At 44.9% G+C, this 25,675-nt stretch overlaps 2 protein-coding genes across 15 annotated transcripts; both read right to left on the reverse strand.

Moving 5' to 3' along the window:
- Positions 1-569: 569 nt before the first annotated feature.
- ehd2b (EH-domain containing 2b) lies at positions 570-7,608 on the reverse strand. 2 transcript variants are annotated; one of them, XM_004075264.5, is made up of 7 exons: positions 7,236-7,608; positions 5,885-6,353; positions 5,624-5,800; positions 4,743-4,840; positions 2,517-2,929; positions 2,257-2,421; positions 570-2,134 (listed from the first exon to the last, which is right to left on the reverse strand). In XM_004075264.5, the coding sequence occupies exons 2-7, from the start codon at positions 6,103-6,105 to the stop codon at positions 1,586-1,588; spliced, it is 1,623 nt and encodes a 540-aa protein (XP_004075312.1). In that variant the 5' UTR covers positions 6,106-6,353; positions 7,236-7,608; the 3' UTR covers positions 570-1,585. The 2 variants fall into 2 exon arrangements, with proteins under 2 accessions (XP_004075312.1, XP_011480577.1); XM_011482275.4 differs by having other exon boundaries at positions 4,725-4,840.
- Positions 7,609-9,674: 2,066 nt separating this feature from the next.
- bicra (BRD4 interacting chromatin remodeling complex associated protein) lies at positions 9,675-23,781 on the reverse strand. 13 transcript variants are annotated; one of them, XM_023961405.2, is made up of 15 exons: positions 23,660-23,781; positions 21,855-21,900; positions 21,732-21,777; positions 21,207-21,272; positions 18,917-20,977; positions 18,591-18,746; positions 16,175-16,792; positions 15,869-16,046; positions 15,685-15,776; positions 14,280-14,414; positions 14,148-14,191; positions 13,917-14,065; positions 12,799-12,893; positions 12,593-12,695; positions 9,675-12,508 (listed from the first exon to the last, which is right to left on the reverse strand). In XM_023961405.2, the coding sequence occupies exons 2-15, from the start codon at positions 21,893-21,895 to the stop codon at positions 10,725-10,727; spliced, it is 5,568 nt and encodes a 1,855-aa protein (XP_023817173.1). In that variant the 5' UTR covers positions 21,896-21,900; positions 23,660-23,781; the 3' UTR covers positions 9,675-10,724. The 13 variants fall into 13 exon arrangements, with proteins under 13 accessions (XP_023817173.1, XP_023817172.1, XP_078786286.1 ...); XM_023961404.2 differs by having other exon boundaries at positions 12,593-12,698; XM_078930160.1 differs by having other exon boundaries at positions 12,593-12,712; positions 12,798-12,893; positions 23,660-23,719.
- Between the last annotated feature and the right edge of the window lie 1,894 nt (positions 23,782-25,675).

Here is a 25,675-nt window from a genome sequence, read left to right on the forward strand (position 1 = left end):
TCAAACAGGGCAAAACTGTTAAAGGCTCTAATAAAGGTGCAGTGTTTGGATCCTGGGGATAGTCAGTCGACCCAAGGAAAAGGGATATTAATAACTCCCGGGCCGACCCACCGCATTCTTTACATGTGAGTCAGCCGGGGAGCGGGGAGGAAGGAGCTGGATCACCTCTGGTTCTCATTTGTGGTTCTTTCCATGGAGGAGTGAAGCGAGGAGGCGCAGAAGCTGCCTCTTTATAAGGAAACCTGAAAGCCTTCAGAAACACTGGGGAGGGAACACTTCAGGAGAGGCAACAGACAGAAAGAACCACCAGAGAGGAACTGATCTCTGAGGGGAGGAAGCTGTTTGTAAGAGAGGCAGGAAAAAAAAGAAAGATGGCTGGAATGAGAGGGGAGAAGAGAAGGCTGTGGATTTGGCAGTGGGGAGAGTGAGTCACTGTTGATCTGGGGGAAAAAAAAAAAAAAGCAAGCGAGCTACGCAGGAAAGAAACACAGATGAACTCACGTTCCTTTTTTATGCTTTCACTGACTCACTTTTTCAGTCTTTCCAAAAATGTCACCAGGGAGACAAACCACAGTCAGGAATTTTTATTCAGTTTGCAATAATCCATAACAGTTGGTGGAGCTGTGCACAGTAGTCAGAAATACATTGTTCAGTCTCAGCGTGTTCTTTTACACAAATGAGGGTCTCCCTCCCAAACATTCACAACAACAGAAAGAGAAAAAAAAAAACATCCAAACTTTGCTTTGAAGTATAGAAGCATCAAACTGGTTATTAGGTGTGAGCAGCTAACTAAATAAAAAACATTTATATAAAAAAATGGTCTCAGCAAATAGATATTTTGATTGGAAAGAAAAATCCAACCGAGCTGTCAGCTCTCCTTTCTGCTTTTGTTCGCTTCTTCTAAGTAAATGCAAAAAAAAGCTCATAATGTAAAAGTTAAACTGCAGAAGCACTGAGATCTGTGTGACTTCTTACAGACCCGCTCTGATGAAACTTGTGTTTTTAACATGTTCTTGTGGCATTTTTCTGAAGATGGAGGAAATAGATATTCAAAATTAAGGTTAAAACTGCATTTATTCAAATCGTTTTGTAGCAGATGATAAAAAATGTCATATGACAAAGATCCTATTTATGAAAATATGCTGGGCGGGGCACAAGCTCCCTGTTCCGCTCCTTTCTGATGCATCCACTACCAGGCAAATAGATCTATGTACGTCTTCGTTTTCCTTGTCTGAGCTAGCATCGGGATCAAAACTGTACGGCTAGATAGCTCTGAAATCCCATTTTTGTTACACCGGTAATGTCAGGGTGCAGGTGTGAGGGGCTGTAAGCTAGGGGGAGAATGTTTAAAAGTCCTGTCCAAAACTTAGAGGTGAAAAACTACGTCCTAGAAAACAGCAGGTTTTCTTTAAACGGCTAAAAACAGCTTAATCATCATTCAAAGACCACTGGGAACGATTTGAAAATAAAACCAAAGACGATCTGAGTGGGTCTTCAGATCACAGTCACACCTGGGAACTCAGTTTTAGTCGTGCATGAGTCTGAGGGAAAGCTGCAAGCTGGAGCGTGACGGACAACAGAGAGTTTACGCGTCCGAGCCCTTCTGCCTGCGTTTGGACGGGGGGACCAGGCGGCTGGGGAGCTCGGGCGGCAGGCCGTGGCCCTCCAGCTTCACCTCAATCAAGTGACTGGCCAGGGCGAATTCTTCGTCATCCAGCATGCCATCACGATCCACATCCGACAGCTTCCAGATGCGACCCAGCACCGAGTTGGGCAGGCGAGAGCTCACCATCCAGTCCTTCGCCTTGGGGCCGCTCAGTTTGCCCTCATTGGGGGCAAGGTTGTAGAAGATCTCGTCGTATTTAGGCTTGTCTTTGGTCACCACCCAGTCTCCCTCTTCCTCGCATCCCTCGCCGTTTTCCTCTGCGAAGGGATCACCCTCGTTGAAAGGCCCAGCTCGGGTTCCCATGAAGGCGCCACCCTGTACTCCCGGCTGGTCGCCGGCTTCCAGCTCTTCTTGCCTCAGGAGGGGCATCAGCTTGGCGATGTCAGAGGAGAGCAGCTCGTCCAAAGCTGCCATCAGATTTGGCTTCAAGGTTTTGAACTTGGTGAAATCATGAACCATCAGCTGCTCCTGTAAAACAAAACCAAAAAGCATTAGGCTCAAGTTAGCCAACATTTTCCAATCAAGTGGACTTTGGAGCTGATCCAATCCTCCAGATGGTCCAGACATGAAGACCAACGAACTGAACTGACCTGCATCTTTGCACAGTCGGGGAAATCTCCAGGAGAAATGTTGTGCTGCAGCTGGATCTTGGAGAAAATGACAGGCAGCTGGTAGATCAGATTCTTCTTTTTGTTGTCCTTCCTGAACACAGAGGGCATCTCCTGCTTCAGATAGCTGATGATGTGGGCATGGACCTGCAGGAAAAGCACAGCAGACATTTTTCCATCGTCTCACAGGAACAGAGAGTATTCTTTAACTTCCTGTCACCAATCACCGGCACATCTCTCACCCTGACGAGGCGAGCCCTCTTGACCAGGTCGTTGAGTTTGCGCAGAGCTGCGTTGCGAGGAAGATTTTGAATTTCGGCGAACAGATCCTCCTCCTCCAGCTCAAACAGCTTTCGGTTGTCTGACACCATCAGCGGTTCTGACCAGAAGGAGCCGATGTAGACGCGCAGAACCTCCGGGGTGCCAAACACCTTTCCCAAAGACCACATCAGCGCTCCGTACACCCTCATCAACTGCTGGGTGCCCACCATGTCTGCTTTGTTGAGCACCACGCGGAGCTTGTCCTCGTTGCCCTTGAGGGCCCCGATGGCCTCAGAGAACTCGTCAGAGATCTCCAGTTTATGGGCATCAAACAGCAGGACGATGCGGTCCACGCGCTCGGCAAACCAGCGCAGCACGGCCGGGAAGTCATAACCTGTTTGAAACCAAACGAGACGGGATAACCAAAAGGCCCTCACAGCTAAACAGCTGGACATGCAGGAGGGCTGAAGGAAACAGGAGAGGGGAGAAGGTCGACGACGACACGAACCTGTCATCAGCTTCTGATAAATCTCTAAAAGCTGCTTCAATTCAAGAATTCTGAACCTAAAAGTCCTATTTTGTTTAATGACTAAAATATTCTACTTTGCTACCTTTTTTTTTTTTTGACCCAAATGTGTTTTCGTTAGTATCAAGGGACAAGAAATGCACTAATTTGGTGGGCACTGGGGTCAAGTCCTGCTGGAAAATGCAATCAGCCGTTCCGTTACGCTGGTCAACCATGGGAAACATGACGAGCTTGGGTTTTTCTTTCCATTCCCAGAGGCAGCAATCATCTTATGGACAACTTTAAACATCCTAAATTTTCGTGGTAATGCTTTGGACACTGAATTAGACTGACGGAGCATTTAAAGGCCCAGAAAAGGTATGTTTGATTTCTCAAACGGTGATGCAAAACTAATTTTTGGTCATAGAATTAGCAAGTTTTCAAACTTAAAGGCTGTAGAGGTCTGTAATGTTCACCATAGAAAAACTTCAACTGTAAGAAACAAAATGTAAAAAATTAAAGGATCCAGTAAATTTATTTGTATAAAGGTGCAGAAAACACCTTTTATATTGTTCAATAACAAAGGTTCACCTAAATATTTTGAAATGTAACCCTGGTTGGTGAAATGTGTCCTGTAGGTTTGCATGCACTGCAGCTGTTATTCGGTCCATTCATCCAAGCAAATCTTCTCTAGAGCTGAAAAGGGTAACAGCAATTTTTTTTCATTTTGGTTGAATGGATTTGTCAATTCAACCAGGATGTTTATTTTTATTTCACTTTTTTAAATCTTGTGATCAGTTTTTGGGGTTGTTGCTGGAAAATGGACTTTCAGCTCCCTCCACAGAATCTCTAGTAGATTGAGGTCCAGAGACTGACTAGACCACTCCAGAACCTTGAAATGATTTATTATGTATCCTCTCCTTTGATGCCCAGGCGATGTGACCTCAACATCTTGTAATGTAATCCTGGGTAGTCAAACGTTTCTAATAGAGAAAGTTTTGCGACTACAATCCCAAAACATCACAGCTCTAGAGAAGATCTGCATGGATGAATGGACCGAATAGCAGCAACAGTGCATGCAGACCTACAGGAAACATTCGACCAACCAGGGTTACTTTACAAAATGTTGAGGTCACATCACCTGGGCATCAAAGGAGAAGATACACGAAAGAATCATTTCAAGGTTCTGGAGTTGTCTAGCCAGCCTTTAGTCAATAGAGGTGAACTTTTCTTATTGAAATTGTTAAAATTAATTTGGAAAAGTTATAGAAGTTGGAATTATGTTCTTTGGAAATATGTTTTGAGATGATTTTGGATGAAGGATAAAAATGTTCAAAGATGAGGTCAGTAAATAAGAAGCGGTTCTGGAAAGGTTTTGGTGAACCTTTGAACTTGTTAGTTCTTCATGCAGACCAGTTTGATTGATGGGTTTCATGGCGGAGGAGTGAACTGAAAATGCTTGTGAGATCATTTCTAAACAACAGATTCCTCCAGATGTGCTAAGAGAATTCTGCGGCTGCCTCTGCTCTCCTCGCCGCAGTGCTGAGATGGATGCTGCTCGGCTGCCAAGTCTGGTTACGGAGGAGCAAACTGGTTCCATGAGTTAGCCAGGCAAGCCAAGGAGATGAGTTTGTAAGCGGATGATCAGGAGGGCGTGTCTTCAGACCTCCCCCCCTCTCCTCACCTTTCTTGCGTCCCTCACCTCGGCTCACTCTCTGCTTGGCCCCAGACAGGATTCCAGGCGTGTCGATGATGCTGATGCTCTCCAGAACCTGGTTGGGCATCTGTGCACACTGGAATCTGGTGCCATAGAAGTTACAAACATTTCTATCATACATGTTTAGAAACTTTCTTTCTTTCTTTCTTTCTTTCTTTTTTTTGCAAATCTCCCCCCTCCCTCTGCAGGCCATTGTGTTCATTCAAGGCTCGCTCGCTCTGCTCTGGGCTTCCTGAGGGAAAATGACCATTACTGCCAGAATCGAACAATAACTGCCGCTAACGATGTGTGGCTTGGAACAACAACACGACTTCCTGTAGTCTAAGGGCTTAACGAGCCCACCGGCTCCCAGAACAGGAAGTCAACGCAAAAGTAGAGACGCAAACACGTTGACTATGGAAAGAAGTGCTGCTCAGTCGGAGCCCCATGTCCAAAAGCTCTCAGTTCCTGTCACTCCTTCTGGTCTGTGAAGGATTTCCACTCTCAAACAGTCGACTGCTTTCTTACCGGAGTGGAAAAGCATGCACACAAATCTTGCAGCTCGGTCAGTCGACGTCATCCTTGTCCCACTGTTTTCCCGAACCCTGTGAGCCCTCTGACCCTGCCTTTCAAACTGTGTACTCATGATGTCCGAGTAGTTCAGCTTTCATCTTCCTCATATCGCTCCCTTTCTCAATTTTTCCACAAATAAGGAAAGTGCCTCCTTACTCTGAAATTTGGCACAAGAGCTTGAAATTCCAAAGGGCTATAACACTTTCCACTAAATCTTTTTTTTTTTTTTTTGGCTCTTCTCCACTGATTTCAGACTTGGCTGCCTGAGGGGAAACATCCCACCAGGCTATGAGAGGAACATCCTCCGCTCTCACCTGTTCAGGAAGGTGTTTCCAAACGGGTTGAGTTTGCGGAAAGGCTTGTTGGGGTCTACAATCAGGGCATTCCCTGGGATGACGCCCTCCACCTCCCCATGCATGATGGCGGTGAAGCAGTCCGTGGTGGGTTCGGGTCCCACCCTGCTCCCGGGAATGTCCTGTTCCAGTAGATATCTGCCAAATCCAGAACTTTTATCCTCTCCTTGTGAACTTGAATTTGTGTTATTTATACAAATCAAAGAAGGTTCTAGATCTTACTTGATGAATGTTGTCTTTCCTGTGGAGTACTGCCCCACCACCAGGACCATGGGCTTGTTGTCAAAGTCAGCATCTTCCAGACTTGGAGAGTGGAAGTCATGGAAACCGTAGTATTGCTCCAACGGCAGCAGCTTCTTCTGGTACAGAGACTTCAGCCCCTCTGTCACAGTGCGGACCACCTCAGGCGCCTTCTTCACATTCTTTCTCCCCCAGCGTGACATGGCGATCAACTAATGAATTGTTGCAAACCTCTTCCAAAAAATCAGTGTCAGCTTTGCCTCTCGTCTGTATTTCCGGCAGCAGAAGTCAGGAAAAACCTTCAGGTGTTTCCTGTATTTATGTGAAATCTTCTTTCTCACTTGTCCTTGAGATCTCCTCTGCTTACACCAGCAAGAAGGACAGCACCCAGTTTTAGTTTGAAGTCAGGGGTTTTTTTTCTCCCTGAAAGCAGTTTCCTACTCCTGAAATGCTGAAAAACAACAGATGCAGAAATAAAAGAAAAGATAAACGATCGCAGAATAAAAGTTCATTCTTTCTCTGAATGGAAAACGCAGGAGACCCAGCCCTTCATCAGGATTTGCTCAGGCAAGGCTCACATCGTTGCTAAAAGTGAGTAAGACATTCCTTTAGTCCCCTGCACTTCATTTCAGTGGAAAAATCAAACACTTATGTGACCGCTCTATGTTAGGAAACGTTTTTGGGATGGAGTCTGCATGGAAAAACATCTCCAAAACTGTCTTTTATGTCAGCAGAAAACTGGACCGTGAGGTGACACTAATGGAAAAAAGCTCAGAAATGTGTCAGCAGACAAGAAGATGTGCTTTTTCTACAGTTTATATTGCATTTGAAAGATATAATTCCACCAAAAAAAAAAAAAAAACAGGCAGCAAAGCCATGCGGTGTCACAAGACCCGTGGGGAAAGAGTTCTTGTGAAAATGGCAAACCCCCAGAAATATTTTCATGTTGTGTTGCCATAGCACACAAACACTGTCTGCCAGTCAAACCAAATGTTAGAGAACCCTAAGAGAATAAGAGGTTTGTCTAAGATTCCAACATCGGTTTTGTGGGTTTGTGTGGCACACTTTGCACACATATATAGGCTTCAAACAGGCAAAACAATGTTAACGCCAGCTGGAGCAACAAGTCTCTGAGGAATTCAGCGTAAATAATTGAGTCAAGAAGCAGGAAAAACAAAGAAATCTGACAGTTTTCTTTTGCAGAAAGAGGATTTTCAAAAATGATCAAACCAGTTTCTTCTCTCTTTTGTTTTCAGTTTCCAACATAATCTGTTATAATATTCATTCTAACGATCCTAAAAAGTTGTTCTAAAGTTTAAAAGTTAAAGTTTACCAAGTTCTCATGGAGTTTCCTTGGATCTTTTCTTCTCCGGCGTTGCCTTGTGGCGTCTGGAAAAATATTTTGGCTCTCCTACGTTGTGTTGGAGGAGACGCTGCTACATGTATGCGTGTACCTCAGGCAGCAAATAGGATCTCTCTGAGGAGCGTCAGTGCAGACAGATCAGAGAGGGTCCTTCTTCTCTGGGGCTTAATACATCTCAGATGAGCTGCAGATCTGCCAGGAGTCCTCGGCCTGCTCGCTGTAAGAGAGCTGATGCTTCTCTGCCTTCCTCCTTTAATGACACAGACCTCCTCCTGCAAGAATGCCTGGCAACTCTGGGCAGCACAGGCAGAGCGTGCAGGCCGGGATGAGCAAACCAGAGGGCGTGGACCCTGGGGGAGCAGGGGGGCACTGTGAATAAATAATATGGGTGGCGCTGTTCCTGCCTCAGAACGACAGATCACCATTGTGCCATATTTCCATGCTGCAAATCATAGGATATCCTCCATGTTTTTTTCCTGATTTTATTTATTTGCAGCATCTTTATTTATTGATGTGAGTACAATTTACCTCCCATCTGCTTAAAATCTGTTTTCCAGCTCTATGGGCAACACAACATGCAGCTCTGATTCTACCTCCATGCACCACCTGCTGGCTGTGGGGTGGAGAGCACACCCAGATCAGGCCTTTAAAACTGTCGTTTTTAGTTTGTAAAAAGTCAATCAGTTCCATCCATGAAGTGTGAAACGTTCTCAAGATGCAAAACCAACAAATTCCATAAAAATAAAGCAAAAACAAATTAAGACCTAGATTATCCCTTGTGCTATCCTATGGGGTCAAGATGAGCGTTGACGTGTTCTCTCTACCATGACAAAGGTGGATAAAGGTGGAAAGATTTCATGTAATCCATGGACACCAGTGAAGATCACAAATCATTGAAGAAAAAAGATTCAGAGCACTGTCTAGTGGGTCTAGATGACCCAACTGCCAACGTTAAAGTGCCTAGGATAGTACAAGGGTTAAAAAAGAAAACTGAACTCAAACATGAGTTATTCTTTTTTCTGGAGTAGGAAGCAAAAAATAAAACTAGACTAAATGAAAGCATGAAAATGTCTCAAAAGAGCCGCCTAGACACCTGTTCTAAAAGTGAAACTAAAAATGCAAAACTAAAAAAGGAAAATAATTTACATACATTTATGAAATTTCTCTTTTATTTTGCACACACAAAAAAGCAGAATTCAACTAAAGTGTTGTCTAAAAAGTCTAACTCCATACATTAAGTACATAAAGTTCTTAAAGTGCAAAAGCAAAATTAGTTAAAAGAAATAAAAGCTTGATTTTAAAAAGTTGTTTTTATGTTGAGCTGTTGAACTTTTATCTAAAGGGGGTTAAAAACAACAATTTCACTAAATAAACCCACAATTGTTTTTCCAGAAAGTCAATATTTTACCTTCAGAGTATAAGCTTAACTTGACTAATAACTAGGAATAATGTGAGATTTTGTTAGTCTGTTAAGAGCCGTGATGCAAAATATTTAAAATAAAACAAAAAGGGAAAATGTTAAGAAATTTGAGTCAATTAACCCTTGTGCTATCTTAGATGACCCCACCCTTACTTTAACGTGTTCTCCCTACCATGACGAAGGTGGATAAAGGTGGAAAGATTTCATGTAATCCATGGACACCAGTGAAGATCACAAATCATTGAAGAAAAAAGGTTCAGAGCACTGTCTAGTGGGTCTAGATGACCCAACTCCCAATGTTACAGTGCCTATGATAGCAAAAGGGTTAACTATTCATTAAGTACTTCAAGTTCTCAAGATGCAAAAGAAAATATGTCAAATGTAAAAAACACTTAAAAACTAAAATCTTGATTTATTAAAAATGTGTTTCCATGTTGAACTGAACCATCATCTTATTTTTCTTGGGGTTAAAAAGCAAAACTAAACCAAACTAGAGAGAGAAAAAATAAAAGAGACTGAAAAAAGCAAAACTTGACCAAGGACAGAAATAATCTTGAGTTTTTGTCTAGATGCAAAACATTTTAAAGTAATAATTTAAGAAAATTTCTGAAGAAAAATCACAAATTAGAGAACATTTTTGCAAAAACCAAATTCAGGTGCTGCTTTGACATTTAACACATTTAAATCAGATAACTTCATGAAATCAAAGCAGCTATCTGTATAAAAATAACACTGAACATTTTTAAAGCTTTTAGATTAGAAGTCCATACAGTCACTTCAACCTCATGCTATGCAATCGTTATTGTTTCAAAGTCAGATTAAAAATTTCCATGGCTTCTGTCAATCTCAAACTATCTATTCTAATGGCATGGAGTTTAAAAAGAATCCAGTTTTGATCATTTTTTGCTTTTTATGGGGCTTTTGTGGATCCTCCAAATTTAAGGTCAAACTGATCTAAACTGGAGAATAAAAGAAAGCAAACACCAACGTTTTCATAAAAGAAACAAGGTTTAATTTACAGTTTTACTAAATGTACATTTCTTTTTAAAAAGTGTCATTATACACAATAAATACAATACAAAATTAATCTGTAATACTATACTTCAAATTCTCTTCCGGTCTGTTTCTTCCTCTTTCTTTTTTTTTTTTTTACATTATTACTGTTCCTTTTTTCCCCTCATCTGGATGCTTGTGCTGCGTTTGGGTTTGAATTGTCCACCAGAGCTAGAATAAAAAACAGACGGGTGCACAGTGACGGAGCTGAGACAGACAGGAAACTGACCCGCGGGCGGAAACGTGTCCATCAGACATGACCGACCGACAGCAGAGGTGAGGCTGCGAAACAAGAACCCGGGAAATGTTTGAAGCAGAACAAAACTGATTTTCTATTTTTGCAATTCCACAGCAGGAGGGAAGGGTCCAAGATCTAAAACAATTTCATAATTCCATATTTCCTCAACACCTTTTGACGCCATCTGCATCTTCTTTTTTGCTAGTAAACGATGAGAAGTGAACCGTCAGGTTTACCACACGGTGGATTGCATTTACTGTGTGCCTCGGTAAGGCAGAAGTCTCTTTGTGATAAGACTATGCAAGACACAAGAGTTGTCGTATTTACTGATCTGTTCCAGGTGAAACTGCTGTCTGCTGTCGCCTTGGGAACGGTTCAAACAAGCTGCCCGATGCTCACCGGGGACGCCGTTTGTGGCCGGGACATCTGTGAACGGTGACTGCTGCTAAGGCCACATGGAAGGAATGTATAAATAGTGACAAGGAGAAGCGAAAATGACTGAACTTTGAAAAGGAAAAGCCTCGTTTGGGGAAAAAGGGAAAAAAAGGGGAGGGGCAAGGCGCCGGCGTTCGACTGTCCTGCTGGAACCTTTGTCTGTCAAATTCAAACTGCCCGGACAATTCAAATGGACAACACAGCTTGGCAGAATAGTACAGTGATACTATTTGACCCCCCCCCCGCCTACTTGTGACTATTGCCCGGCCTCCTGTCAACCCCCCCGTCAGTCCAGCCTGGGGCTGAGGGGCTGTTATCTGCTCTGAGTCTGGGGCACCAAGCTGCCATTGTGGCCACGACCGCCAACCTGAGGGTGCTGGGCCAAGGCGGATGATGAGGAGGCAGAGGAAGCGGGCGGGAGTGAGGGTCTGTGGGAGGAGGCGGCCAGGTCCCCCGCGCGCTGACTTTGGTGCTGATGGGGCCTGCTGCCGCCCCCTTTGATGTGACGGCCGGACGGCTCCTGCTGCAGGTTGAGGATGCTGTCGATGGCGCACTGCAGGTGCTCGTTCAGAGAGTCGTCCGGCGGGCTGCCGCTGGAGAAGCTGGCGTTGTCCATGTCGGGGGAGTCTGACTTGCAGCGTTTGGCAGGAAGCAGAGAGTCTCGAGGGTAGGAAGACTCTGGGGAGGGAGGCCCGGGGGCGTGCTGGTCCATTCTGAAAGTCCCTCCGGTCACGTGTTTGTTTTTCCCACCCAGCCGCTTGTATTTCCGCACCTCCACCTCTTGGTCCGCGCGACCTTCCTTGGCCCCCTCCCTGTCTAAGAGCAGGGGGTGATGATGGTGCTGCGTGGTTTTGATGCCATGGTTAAACACCTCATTCATTTTGTCCAGCCCCTGCACCGCCCCCCCAAAATGTCCAGCTTCGTGGCCAGACTCTGTGTGGGGGCGTGAAGCCTCCCTGTCTTTTTTGTCCGCCTTCACGCTGGCTATGACTGTCCGCTCTGAGGGGGGGGTGGAGGCCCCGTGCCTGGGGGGGGAGGGGGTTGCTCTGGGGTAGGACAAACCTTCATCTCCTCCACCTGGGACACCGGGTCTGACGCACGGGCTTACGTTTTCCCGGTAGGTTTTCCGCAGGGGAAGGCGGCACGTTGTCTGGGAGGGGGTGGGGGCGGAGGCGGGGTTGTGTTTGACTCCGCCCACACTGTGGTGATCCAGCGTCCCGTTCACCTGAGTGGAGGATGAGGAGGTGGACGACGGCCAGGAGTGAGAGGATGAAGAAGAGGAGGACGACGACAATGGGGCTCCACCTGAGGAAGCAGTTCCTCTCAGAGGGGGGTTGCTCTGAGTGGTCGTCATGGAAACCGAGAAGCCAGAGGAAGCTGTGCACGCGTGGGACTGAGTTCTGATCACCGTGGTGAGAGGGGATGATAAAGGGTGGGGCTTTGCATCTGCTGCAACAGCGGCTTCAGACTGGGTCGGAGCCTGAGGCGGGGGCGTGGCCTGATTGCTCGGCTGAGGTTGCAGCGTGTGCACCGGGTCCAGAGCGGTGTTGTGGACCACCTTACTGAAACCCGTCTGATCCTGCTTGATCTTCAGCTTCAAACCGATTCTCCTGCGAGCTTCGTAGGTCTTGATGGGCGGCTTGCTGGTTCGCTGAGGGAGAGCGACGTCGTCGTCGTCGTCTGCTTCCTGGGAGTTTGAGGATGCCGAGGGAAGCGAGGAGGAGGACGACGACGACGACAAGGTGGGAGCACGACTGAAGCTTTGGCTGACAGGATCAGAAGCGGGTTTGGCCGGAGCCACTGACGGACAGCTGGTAGACCAGGACACAGATGCCCCACCCCCACCATGCTTGATGACCAACTTGGTAGGGGGGAAAGGAGGCGTGGGAGTCGACGCCGGAACCGGAGCAGGAGCTTGAACAGGAGCGGAAGCAGATGCAGGCGGAGGATTTGGGGCGACGTTTAATGAAGGAGGCGCTGAAGCAGGGGCAACAGGTGCTTGGACAGGGGGGTCAATCGGGGCCACTCCACTCACTGAGGGGGGCTCCGTCGGCACAGAGACACTTTCCAACATTCGCACACTTGCCAAAAACTCCTCTGCAAGGAAACACACAAAGTACCATCAGCCATTACATAACTGCTGACCGACACAACAGGAGGAGGAGGAGCCAGCAGGCGTACCTGGTTTATCCTTGGCCATAGCCCTGTCCGAACTCAGGGCGATCTTCTCCTCCTGGATGAACATCCTGTCGATCATCACCATCTCTGCCGAGGGGCCCAGTCTCTGCTCGGGTTTAAATGCCGAAAGCGGTGGGTTCAAAATCAGTTCACCACAAACGGGGCGGCAGCAACAGCCAACAGCCAACAAGGCCAGTTTAGATACTTACTTTTGACTCTGCGAAGAGCAAGTGACGGTATTTGTCAACCATTGCCTGGGTCCTTTTTAGCAGCTGGCAGGAGACGTTCTCAAATTCCTCATCCACTACAAAGAAGCCCAAACGGTTAGGAAAACTGTGGAAGGCAATCTTAACAGTACATGTGGAGAACGCAGGATGTAAATAGCGTATGCAGTGGTTCCTCGTTACGCTCTAAAAAATAACCTGCCATAGATTAAAATCTGCAAAGTACAGTGGTCCCTCACGATTAGCTTTTTACAGTCTGACGGTTTTACAGATTTTTTTAGTGCAATGTTGTATGTTTTTTATTTAAACAGCCTGTGTGTGTTCTGCGTCCTGATTAGATGTAGACCTTGTCAATCAATCTCTTCCATTGCTGGGTCTCCTGTACAGATTTATGTACGCATTTACATTCATCTTACATTGACGTTTTTCTTTGAAAGTTTGAACTTTGAGAGTTTAAAATAAGCCTGCACAAATTTATCGTCATCGCGACATCAGCCTGAGCGAATACACTTTTTCTCTTTTGTTAAACTCTTAGAAGTTTTAACCTTTATAGAAAAATAAGATTGTAGATTTGGCAAACTGCACATATCTGTACAGGAGACACAGCACAGAGGAGACTTGTTCAGGTCCCCAGCCAATCAGAACACAGAACACATTGCACTTAAAAAATAAATAAATAAATAAAAACAATTCGAAATTGCACTGAAAACAATTTGCAAAAAATAGAAAGTCCACAAAAGGTGGACGACGACATAGCGAGGGAACGCTGTACTGCAGGGGTGCAACGGATCACGTTTCAGCCATGATCCTGATTAGCCACACTTCAGCTCTTCAAATCAAATGATCCGAACTGTGAGTTTTGTAATCCGTTGCGCCCCTACTGTACTTAATCAAGCACTATTCCACCTTGATTAAGTGCTTTGCAGTCACAAATCCCATTCAGTCAAGCACACACACACACACACACACACACACACACACCAACCTGTAACCACCAATTCAGTGTCTTGTCAAAGGACACTTTGACACATGGGTGGGAACTGAACCTGTGACCCTATGATCAGAGGTCAACCGCTCTACCACAGGGGTGTGCAGCGAGTTACCTCTCTGATAGTCCTGGGAGGAGTTGGCAGTTCCCTGGTAGAGATGGTAAGGCAGCAGTCTGTTCAGGGTGTCCTCAAAGGAGTGGAAAGGAGAACTGTAGTTGGGGTGAAGCACTGAACCCTGGTGCTTCCTCAGCTGTTCCAGCATCCTGCATGGAGGTGTTCAAACAGGTAAGCCACTCAAAAGTGCAGCACGTTTCAGGTAGACCGTGAAGCCGCCGTTGTGCGTACCTGGCTTCTTTACTGGGCTCTGCACCGAAAGGCATTGTTGTTGTCTGTGATGTGAAAAGCAAAGATTACAACCGTAAAGCTCAACGTGTCAAAGACCCTCTGGAAACATGTGCTAAGGCCTCCCAGCTTTACCTGAGTTTGCACTGGAGGAGGGGGTTGAGGAGCAGGCATCTGGGTCAGGGTAGCTCCCAACACCTGTATTTTCACCCCACCTTTCCCCAGAGTCATTCCCCCGACTGAGCTGATCACTCCTGGCTTTGGCTGAACCTGAACACAGATAACAAACATATTTAGAGGACTAACTGATATACATCTCATAGCGAGGTGGTGCATCTGTTCAATGATGATATACATTCAAGATTTCTGGAAAAATGCAATTATATTATCCGACGACCATCGATAAGCACTGTATTTTAATACTTCACAAGTCATAAAGATTCTCGGAATAATGTAATCAATAAGCACTCCATCTTTGTAATTTGATGTTATTAACACATGGATTCTATAAATGATCTGCGCTTGGAGAACATATTTAAAGAAAATTAAGTTCAAAATTGCATTTCTGAGTGTTTCTTTATTCAAATCTTGAATCAGAACATAGTTTTTGCAGAGCGGCAGAAGTTCATTAGAAATTCGCCTCCCAGTTGTGGGCGGGCCAGTTGGCGCAGAAGTAAGCCTCCACTGATATCCCATCATCCCTTTGTTTACACCCTCTCCCACCAGCTTCCAGCCCCTCACAACCCCAAGCTAATATTAGAGGAGCAACAAAAATGGCGGGCAATATTGAAGAGGATTTGAATAAAGAAACACTCAGAAATGAAGTTTTATATTTTTTTTTCAAATGGGAAAAATGCTAAAAGAACATGTTAAAAACCCTAAGTAGAGTAATTATAATGGCATCATTTGCATGTGTAGGTATATCTGTATGAAAGGGTTTATATATTTATACAATCGCTGGCCAATTTATTAGATACACCCGTCCAGCTGCTTGTCAACACACATTTCTAATCAGCCAATCACATGACAGTACCTCACTACACTTTGGCATTGTGAAGATAATCTGCTGCAGTTCAAACCGAGCATCAGAACAGGGAAGAAAGGTGATTGAAGTCACCTCCTGGGATTTTCACCCACAACCTTCACTAGGGTTTACAGACAAAACGTTGTCTGGTCTGAGTCTCCATTTCTGCTGCCACATTGCGATGGTAGGGTCAGAATTTGGCATCAACTACATGAAAGCATGGATCCATCCTGCCTTGTATCAACGCTTCAGGCTGGTGGTGGTAGTATAATGGTGTGGGGGATATTTTCTTGGCACACTTCGACCTCTTGGTACAAATAGAGTTAGGAATTTTTCCAGTACCTTGATGAATCTATGCCACGACATATTAAGGGACTTCTAAAGGCAAAAGGGGGTCCAGACCAGTACTAGCAAGGTGTACCTGATAAAATGGCCGGTGAGTGTATATTTCTTATGTTTGTCTTCTTTTTGCTTGACATAAACTAATTGTAAAAAATTCCAAAGGGGCCGGCGCACCTGTGCAGGCTGGGTAAGGCTGGCAGGAGAGACAGACTGATTCACCAGTGCTGGCCCTTGGGCTCCTGAGAAAACCTGTAAGTCACTTGATACTAAAAACATAAAAAATAAGTTAACATTAGACAAAACTATTTGCGTTTATGAACTTCCTGTTTTACGTCTTTAGCGGGACTTTGCAGCTGACCTGAAGCGGGAGTTTTAACGAGCACCGATGTCGGCTGCAGCATTGCGGGAAGCTGAGCGGGATTATCGGCGCTGGTTGACGAAGCAATCGTTTTATCGACAGGCACATCTTGCTGAGAGATAAACTGACTGGGGGCTTGAGGAGGAGCTTTCGCCTGTAGCATGATGTTCTGCTGGACCTAGAACAGACATCGAGGTCCCAAAACCGGATTTAGATTGACGAGCAAGTCGCCAAAAAACACACCAAATACTGAAGAGGTGAGGAAATGTAAGGGTTGTGAACGGCGTTTGGTTGAGCTGGCAGTACCTGGTGCAGCTTCTCCAACAGCTGTTTCTGCTGAGGTGAGGGTTGACTGATGGAGGACAGAGTCTGGATCTGCGCTCCCACCAACTGCAGCTGCTGTTGATGCACTGCGGTAAAGCCCTGGATGGGGATCTGGGTCTTCACCACGGCGGGGGCACACGCGCTGGCAGGAGGCGGAGTGAAGGGGTGCTGCGCCGCTGCTGGTGCGGGAGTAGGTTTGGGCGACTGTGACATCGAAGGCCTTTCTTGCTGGTAGGGGGCGGGCAGCGAGGGCGGTCGGGGCAGGGGCTGGAGCTGAAGCTGGATGTGCTGCTGTTGGGGTGGCGTTTGCTGCGTCTGGACTTGCGGGACGGGTTTGGGGGACTCTGCCACTTGATTTGGGACGATGAAGAGCGAAGGGTGAGACGAGGGCGTGCACGACCGCGAGGGGGTCTGAGATTGCGGCTGAGGCTGCGACGGAGGACGCTGTTGATGATGCGGGGACTGGATCTGCTGGCTCAGAACCAGGGGAGACTGGGAAGGCTGGGGGCTTTCCGCCACTGGGGGCGTCGTAGGATGAGTGGTCAGCGACGGGGACATGCCCTGGATCTTCAGAGGCTGCTGAGCTGCGCTGGAAGGTACCTGATGCGGAATCACATCATGTCAGTATTGACACTCGAACGCAAACATGAAAGCTCACATGAAAGCAAAACTCACAATACAGTCGCAAGCGTAAAATGATTAACGGAGTTTAGATTTGGCACAGATCCAGGCTGGGTGACTTCAACACAAACTCATTTGGAGTCAATTTAGTGATTATTGAGTCAACAAGCCAAACAAATTTCTGATTACTTTCTTCTTTTTAAACGCATCACCCAACCTCAGCTCACACAAGCGAAGGTCAAACATCGGCAAACAAAACAAAAGCAGATTATCGAAGTTCAAAATCTAGAAGATGTTGAAGTTAAAGTAGTAGAAGCACCATGATTTCTCCTTTTCTTTACGTTGAGAGGAATTATATATAAAATTAAGTGATGATTAACTGGTGAATCTCAAGGAAACCCCGTTTGTGGGGCTGCGGTTGTAAATAAGACGACCCCAAAGAGTTCAGGGGAAAAGTACAGGGAACCTGCTGGTTTTTGGTTTGGTTTGAGGGGGTACTGCGGTGATCAAACTAGAGAGAAAAGCGTAATGACGATGTAAGAAATGCAAGACAAGAGAGGAGAAGCACAAATGACAGTCAGTCATGCAGCAAACAGAAAGGACTACATCAGACTATGTTGGTGCTGTGGCCCTGAAGTTCAAATCACATCAGTGAATCCATCAACACAAAGAACATATTAAAGATCACCACATTAAAAAAAAACAACGGAATAAATGATAAGAAAACGACACTGGATTTTAGAAATTAGATAACCAAAACGTCATTCCAAAAACACATTTCCAAAAGTAATAAGATAAAGAGGAAAGCTTCAAAAGTAATCTCCAGAAACCAAAATGAAATGTTAAAAAAATCAAACCAGAAAAGGTGGGTATTATGGGATGACACTGATTGGATGATGATGGTTGTTTACTGTTTCTACCGGAAGGTATTTGGCATGACAGCGTCTTCCTCCACTTTTGATCTATTGTAAAAGCATAACCATTGGTTTGGAGCAATCCCGCCCCCCCTTCCCCTCCTAACTGCATCCGATTCACAAAGATTTGAAAAAGAAATGTTCAGAAATGCAATCATAAGCTTACATTGTTTTTTTTTTAATATGTCCTCCATCATCAGAAAACTAGAGTGTTTAAGTTTTCGGCCGTCCACTCCAAACGTTCAGTGATTGCTCAATCAACTCTTTACCAGCTTTTGGACAAAACCTTCTTCTTCTTATCCCTCTTTTTCAAAGCATCATCATCCACTCAGTGACATCCCATACCTACCACAACCAGCTCCTCATTTTCTTTCATTTTTTTAAACATTTGATTTGGATTTCTGAAAATTACTTAAGTTTTAAAAAATTATTTTTTTACATTTTGGTTTTTGGAATTTTAGTTTGATTTCTTAAAATGTATTCTTTGTTTTGCTTTCTTAATTATCATTGTGATCTTTATTTTGTTTTGCACCAAGTGATCTGATGTGATTTGCACTTCAGGGCCACCGTGGAGTTTATTCCAAAAACTACAAATGGACGCACAACAGTTTGAAACAAGAAAACGGTTCTGGCTTTTTACAGACGTTCAAACAAAAAAATGAATGCGAGTTAGAAAAATGTCAATTTTTGGCATGTAGTGAGGCAACGCAGGGAAAGCAAAGACGCAGAGGAACTAATTTTTGACTAGAATCATCAGCTGGAAGCAGTGATGCACAGGAGCGGTAAAGAGAAAACCAAACATTGTTGTGGCAGCAGCAGCAGCAGCAGGTGGGTGGGGCTCAACTTAAAGGGGCATTTTCTACCTTTACCACTGCTGTCATGTGGGATGGGCCAGGGGGAGAGTCAGCTAATTGGCTATCATGGACAGCAGGGGCCGCGGTAGAGATGCTGTTGCTGCTGATGATTACAGACGCCGGCACGCCCACAGAGGGGGTCGACTCTGTTTGATGGCGGTGCTCCTGATAGTACAAGTTACCGTTTCAGGATGAGGAGGGGTAGGGAGGAAGTGAAATGGTAAACCAAAAGAAAAAAAGTCAAAACAACATCCCACTCCATGCATGTTATTCATTTAAGCATATTGTTAATTATGTGCACCAGAAAGCATAGGAAGGAAGAGAAAAACACTGACCTGCTGTAGGAACATCTGCAGAGACTCCTGGCTCAGAATCATGCTCTGGCCCTGGTTTGTGAATAGTAGCCTCCCTGGACTGTGCTGAGCTTGATGGGGGGCCAGCCCCACTGCTGTGACTGAGGACGCGGTGGAGACCGATATGGACGGAGAAGAGGTGGGCACGGTGGAAGCAGAGGACACAGAGGAAGCCTGCTGTATGGTGAGGATGGAGGACTGTGGTAGCAGCTGCTGCGTGGGGTGAGCAGCCGCGTCGGCAGAGCCTCCCAGCACAGTGACGGCTTCTCCAGGCTGGCCTTGACCTACGGTCGCTGCTCCTGTACTGCTGGGGACGCCACCCGATTGGGGCTGCAGAGCCGGCTGAAGGCTGACCGCAGGGCTCAGTCCTTCCACCTGACCCAACATGGTCAGGGGGTTCTGGATTGGCATGCCCTGTATAACGGTCTGCGCAGCCCCTGAGACGGTGTGGGTCTGCGTCTGACCTTGACTCTGAGCCAGCGAGGCGACGGGCATCTGAAAGAGGGCCGGTGTGGCCATCTGCCCAGACTGGAGCTGAATGGGTCCAGAGAGGATGTGGGTTGCCCCAGAGGAACCCTGTGAAGTCAGCACCTGACCCAAGTTGATGTTCTGGTTTGCAGTCAAAATTTGGTTTGCGATGATCTGTCCACCGGGACCCTGACTTGTGATGATGTGGCCACCGGGATGCTGGGTCAGGATCTGCCCGCCAGCCTGCAGCTGGGGCAGGAGGAACTGGTGGTTCTGACCTTGAAGAACAGTCTGAGAGGGAATAACAAAGCTGCTTGGTTGGTTTAGTAGGTGGACGCTGAGCGGTTTGCCAGATGGTTGTGGGCCTTGTTGCTTGAAAAGAGACTGTTGAAACTGGGGGCCCTGTGTTGTAGCTTGCGTACTCAGAACCACATTAGAACCGGGTTTGCCAGTCAGGAAGGTTACATTCTGAGCAGCGGAAACTGGAATCTGCTGAATCCCGAGAGCCTTGTGGGCATCGTTTTGGAGGGTCTGGGGCGATGGCTGCTGCGGCTGCTGTTTAAAAAGTTTAGGCTGAATGGGTCCACCCTGAGGGGGCTTGGGCTGAATGGGTGTGGGCGTGCGCTGGATGATCACGTTCTGCATGATTTGGCCTCCTTGGGTTTGTACCTGGGACGTGACTCCTGAACTTAGAGGGGTGCTACCAAATCCTACAAGCCCAGACGGGACCGTCATGGTCCCGCCACTGCTGTTGGCGCTGCTGACACATACAGCCGGTCCATTTAAAGCTGGGGAACTCAAAGTTGCTTTGTTACTTTGGATCAGAAGCCCGCCGCCTGTGCCTCCAAGCCCTGTCTGAGAACCAGCACCGGACATCTCAGCCCCAGACTGATGCAACTGGTATCCACCCATGGCCTTAGCCAGGATCGGCTGCCCAGACTGATTAATAGTCATAACTGTAGGCTGACCCACAACCTGAATCTGTCCAATGCCCAAATGTCCTGACTGGTTCCCATTCGAAAGAGCTTGGAGACTTGAAATGGGTTGAATGGTCACATTTCCCAGGCCCACCTGCTGCACAAAGGGCTGAACGCTGATGGCCTTGTTCACAACCGGATGCTGGAGCTGAAGGCCCTGCTGGGCGAGCACCGAGCCCAGCATATCAGCGGTGGCATTGGGGGGAGTAGAAGTGGTGCTCGGGACCGACCCGGGGAAGATTGCAGTGGGACCCCCTATTCCTACGCCAACGGCAGCACTTCCCGCCCCAGCGAGGCTTGCATCGGGAAGCGTCTGAACCACCTGTGTAAGGCCTGGAATCCCAAAGGAGCCCAGGTCCAGCTCGGCTTCTGCTTCCTGTAAGCTCTGCTCTGTGATGTTGGCTTCCGCCAAGCTCTGCTGCAAGATGTCGCACGGTTCATGGTTCGTCCCAATCCCGTTACTTCCACCTTCTCCTCCTGGGGATCCACCCAAGATGTCGTCATCCTCAAGGAAGTCCAGGTCAACACTGACTCTGGGCAGCCCGGCTGACTCATTGGCCGACAGCGAGACTGTAGGCTGGACCTCTGAAATATGGCCCTTTGAGTACAATAGAAGAGGGAAGTCAGTGAAGCCAGGTGAGGTATGAATCTGAATGACTGCATCGGCACGAAAAAGACATATAATCTTGACAAAATCATCGTTAAACCGCAGCAAACCAACGCCCGTAAAGTGTGAGACGTGTTAGTGGAAAGGAGGAGGAATTCGAAGGGCATGCAATGCAGGCGGACAGACAACAGCGGGACAAAGATTGGGGGATTTTACTCACCCCAGTGGTAGAGAAGAACGAGCTGGAGGGGTCACTCGAACCATCCAAAAGGTCGTCAGTGTCCAACTAAAGACACGTCCGCCAATGACCGTACAGACAAACCAAAGCCACCCGAGACCCAACAGGCAAAAGTCACCACAGACAGACAAGAACAGAAGAGGGCAAGGAAAGGGCAGAACACAGTTCAGAACCCAGAACGTAAAGAACCAATGAAAGATAAGCGACAGAGGAGCTAAATTGTTGTTGGGATGCGTTAGTACCAGTGTTTTTCAGTTTGTTAAAAAACAACACAATGCAATCCAAAAGGCAGAGACCATTAAAGCAGAAAAAGCAGTACAAAGGTAAATGACAGCAGTGAGGGATTGGGGTTTTAGGGTGCATCGACACAGGCCTCAAAGGTGTATTTAGTACAAGGGTCTTGCAAGCAGCAATTATAAAATATTAGAACGTCAAATACAGGTGTAGATTTTATACAAACTTTGCGTGCAGGTTTTTTTTTGTCTTTATGCTCTATAAGACACTTACATGGGTCTCAGATCCATGAAGAAAATCGTTGAGAGCTTCTGGGTCACTGCAGGAGAAAGAGATGTGCGTTACAACGATGCAGATGACAGATGTCAATCTTTCACCGAGTCAGCCATGACTTACCAAATTACATCTAGAAGGCACCTGCCATCTTCATCATCCATGACAACTAACAGGGATGGGGAAAAGGGGTTTGTTTAAGTTAATATAAAACTTGGTACATTTAACATTTAAGGTACTGACAACAACAATCCCCGTCAATATTTGAACTGAAACTGTGGTGGCACATTTACAAATATTTTCATACCCGATTGTTTTAACTTAAAAAACAGAACTGAAATTAAATGGGTACACATTTGGATAAAAGAGTTAGTAGTATCCTTTTTTTTTTTACTTAGAAAAGGTAGAATTAAAAAATTGTGTGTCTAATCAGTCTTGATTGAAATTCATCCAATTTTACAATGGACTAAAGACTACTGTTAAATAAATGTAGGGATGCTTTAAAAGATGACTACATCTTAGTGAATCTCCCTCAAACAATTCTCTGTTAAAGCTATACTTAAAACCAAAAAGACGATTATTATCCCTAGTAACTCTATTACAGACTGAGTCGATCAGGTTTTTAAATTTGCACTCTGATGGGATGGTCTCTCCACTACAAGCCATTACTCTTATCTCAAATACAGTGACTTATGTTGTTGACATGTGTGATTGGGTCATCTTCATGCTTTTTTTATGATGTGTAAACATTGCAGACAAGGTAAAGAACTCATTCAGAATCTAAAGAAAAAATCGTATTTTAAAAAAAAACACGATCATAAGTGAAATAGGGAAAGCTTTAAAACTGTTATTGAGGCGTTGAATTATTGAGTTAGTACCGAGAATAAAATACAGCTTCTTGTCATGCAAAAATACAGAAAGCAAGATTTACCACTAAAAACTAGTCGAGTTTACATAAAGACCTGCTGGACCACCTCGACTTTTCCGATAAACGCTCAAAAGCATCAGAACCCGATGAGCTCCAGAACTTATCCACACACTCAGCTAGCAGAACCTGCGTCTACTAGAACACCGACAACCAGCGGACAGCAATGCACAACATCATCCTGAAAAAGCGCGGTTTTCACACCGCCCAAGTGTGGCTTCCCCCCTACTTTACCACATATAACAACAACTAGATTTATCGCTTTTAATCCACAGCAAAACGACGAGTCTCCAGTCGGAAAAATCAGCGAAACTATGACAGAAACCCGGTGATTGGAAGTAGCGGATCTTAGCCATCGGAGAACCGGAGCGCAGGATATGAATGGATACCAGCGATTTCTTACATGCTAGCTCTGGTGTTTTTAAGAAGCTTAGCAAGCGTATTTACAATATTACACACAACAAACAACTACCGAGACTCTCACTGCAGTCTAACGACACAATCTGTGTGATTTGGTTGATTTTAATGGTCGATTAACTCCTAGATTTAGTCATTTTAACGCATCTGGGTTGACTTTCGTTAGCCTAGCATGCTAATCTGCTAACAAGCTATCAACAATATTGAGACATACAGCTAGCCTGAGCCTTTGACATTCAAAACAAACCAGCGAGTGGCACAATTTGGGCACTTATGCTGCGCAGCGGTAACGCGACTCAATCGACACAAAGCTGCGTTGTTGTCTCTTTAGAAGTGTGAACGCAACTGCGCAGCTAGCTATCGCTCATTGCAAGCAAAATATGAGTTAATGTTGGAATACTCTTGATGAGGGGGGTATGCTTGGGAATTCGGTGGAAAATTAGCTTGTTTGCCATGTCGCAGGGCAATGTGGCGCTTCGATTGCGGTAGCGGTGCAGTTTGCGGACTGTCCGCAGAAGGTGCATATTGCAGCTTCGTAACAGTTTTTCGGATTAATAGAGAAATCGCTACATTTGAACAAACTCACCCGAGACGATAGAGGTGCAGGCAGCGCGGGGTCTCCAGGACAGCCTCGCACGGGCTGCTGTGCAGGACCCAGCTTCAAGCAGGAAACAGGAGACTTCCGTTTTGCCTGATTGAATTCGGAGCCTTTAGACGCCATGCTGAAGCAGGAGGGCTTTTTTCTTCTTATTTTCGTTTGTTTATTGTCGCTGAACTTCTTTTTCTTTTCTTCTTTTGTTCGCTGTCAACTTTTTAACTGATAACGATGTTATACATTGGATGCAGACTGAACTGTAACATTCATGTTGGAACCTTTCCACATTTATTTTGGACTTGCACACATACTTTAACATTCTGATCTGGAATTCTAAACTTGCTGCAAAAACGTGTTATACCCAGTTTTTCTTTCTGTTTAAAAAATACTGTCTTGAGGTTTTATGAATACAAGGAAGACAACAGGATCTACTAACTTAATTTAATTCAGGCCAAATATTATTTTCATAAATGTAAATATATTAATAACAAACCTTTCTTGCCCATTTTTATATGTGAAAAAAATACTATTATTTGAAAATTATTATTTGAATAATTTGCCTTTTTTGCTCCCCACCACCCTTTTTTTTTAAGTTTTTGATTAAAAGTAATATGCTCTGTAATTGGTTTTTGTTTTGTTTTTCTTTTAATTTTTTTAGAAGTAGCTTTCTTCCTTTGTTCAATTGTGTCTGTGTTTGTGTGATACTATGTAACCATTGGCAATTTGGTTAATAAAGTTTAAAAAAAGAAGTCTAGGATGCAGACTTTCCATTTTCCCCCATAATGTTGTTTACTCAAAATGTAAATAGAATGTCACATGACATCATTTCAAACTTGTATTTGTTATTTATATAGTATGATAGAATTTTAGGGGTACAAAAAATATATAATTTAATAATTCTAATGATTTACTTTTCTTTTTCTTAAAGTTATAATTTTGAATAACATTTTTTGTTTGTAAACTGGCCCTAAAACTCTGTTGTACTATAGTTTTGTGCATTTTTGGGAAAAATGTCAACACATGGAATCGTTCTTTTTTTTCATTTAAAGAAAATATGGAATAGGAAAATCTATATCATATCTATTTGTATATGTTACTGTCAGGTTTGTCTATTTTTGAGAGCAAAATTAGACTAAACTGATATCCAACATCTGAGACTTTGCCTTCCTTTATTCAAAAAAACCATCATGTTATTATTGTTATATTTCCATGTATTGTTTAATTTGAATGTATTGCTTTACATAAATGTTTTACTTGGTTATGTTTAATTTAATGCATTTTAATTTGATTGTCAAGCATTGACGAATTGTTGATTTTTACAAAGGTTTGTTGCAATCCAGAAACTAAACTCCTTTAACCCTTGTGCTATCCTAGGCACTTTAACATTGGGAGTTGGGTCATCTAGACCCACTAGACAGTGCGCTGAACATGGACACTTTTTTTAAACTGTATTCAAAATTCTACAAATCTGGAATTTAAAAATATCCAAGAAGTGTGCCATTGATGTTTGATTTAATTACAAAAGTCTTATTATAGTTAGTCTAGTGGTGGGATGTACTCAGATGTGGTTTTAATAGTAATAATAATAATACATTTTATTTAAAAGCGCATTTCTAGGCTCTCAAGGTCACTTCACAATAAAAAATGATAAAACACAATAAAGGAAAAAAGATCAAATCTATTCTTTCAAGACAGAAGGTACTATTGATGTGGGTTTTTTTTAATTGGAGAGTTTTGAGTTGGGATTTAAAGGGGGATATAGAGTCCAGGTTTACCAAAGCTTAATGTAATCTTTGGTTAGTAAACAAATTTACAAAAGTAAGACTTGCTGATTCTCCTCATCCGCCCATCGTGTAAACCTGTCTCATCTCTTTTGAGGTCACATGGTCAACGGAGCCTTTCCAGTGACTGTCAGTCAACCGATGGGCGGGTCGCCAGTCCATTGCAGCGCCAAACAAAGATACATTTACACAAACACTCCCAATCACATCTTGGGACAATTTAGAG

Source organism: Oryzias latipes, chromosome 13 (assembly GCF_053564925.1).
Source record: "Oryzias latipes strain Hd-rR chromosome 13, Olatipes_Hd-rR_3.1".
NCBI classification, from domain to species: domain Eukaryota; kingdom Metazoa; phylum Chordata; class Actinopteri; order Beloniformes; family Adrianichthyidae; genus Oryzias; species Oryzias latipes.

Coding starts and splice junctions, on each gene's coding strand:
- ehd2b (XM_011482275.4), bottom strand. CDS start 6,105: ATGTCACGCTGGGGGAGAAAGAATGTGAAGAAGGCGCCTGAGGTGGTC. Junction 4,841..5,623: donor GGAAACACCTTCCTGAACAG/GTGAGAGCGGAG, acceptor CTATGGCACCAG/ATTCCAGTGTGCACAGATGC. Junction 2,135..2,256: donor CCGACTGTGCAAAGATGCAG/GTCAGTTCAGTT, acceptor TTTGTTTTACAG/GAGCAGCTGATGGTTCATGA.
- bicra (XM_078930160.1), bottom strand. CDS start 21,895: ATGGATGATGAAGATGGCAGGTGCCTTCTAGATGTAATTTG. Junction 18,747..18,916: donor TGCAGATGTTCCTACAGCAG/GTCAGTGTTTTT, acceptor TTGTACTATCAG/GAGCACCGCCATCAAACAGA. Junction 14,192..14,279: donor CTCCTCCAGTGCAAACTCAG/GTAAAGCTGGGA, acceptor TTCACATCACAG/ACAACAACAATGCCTTTCGG.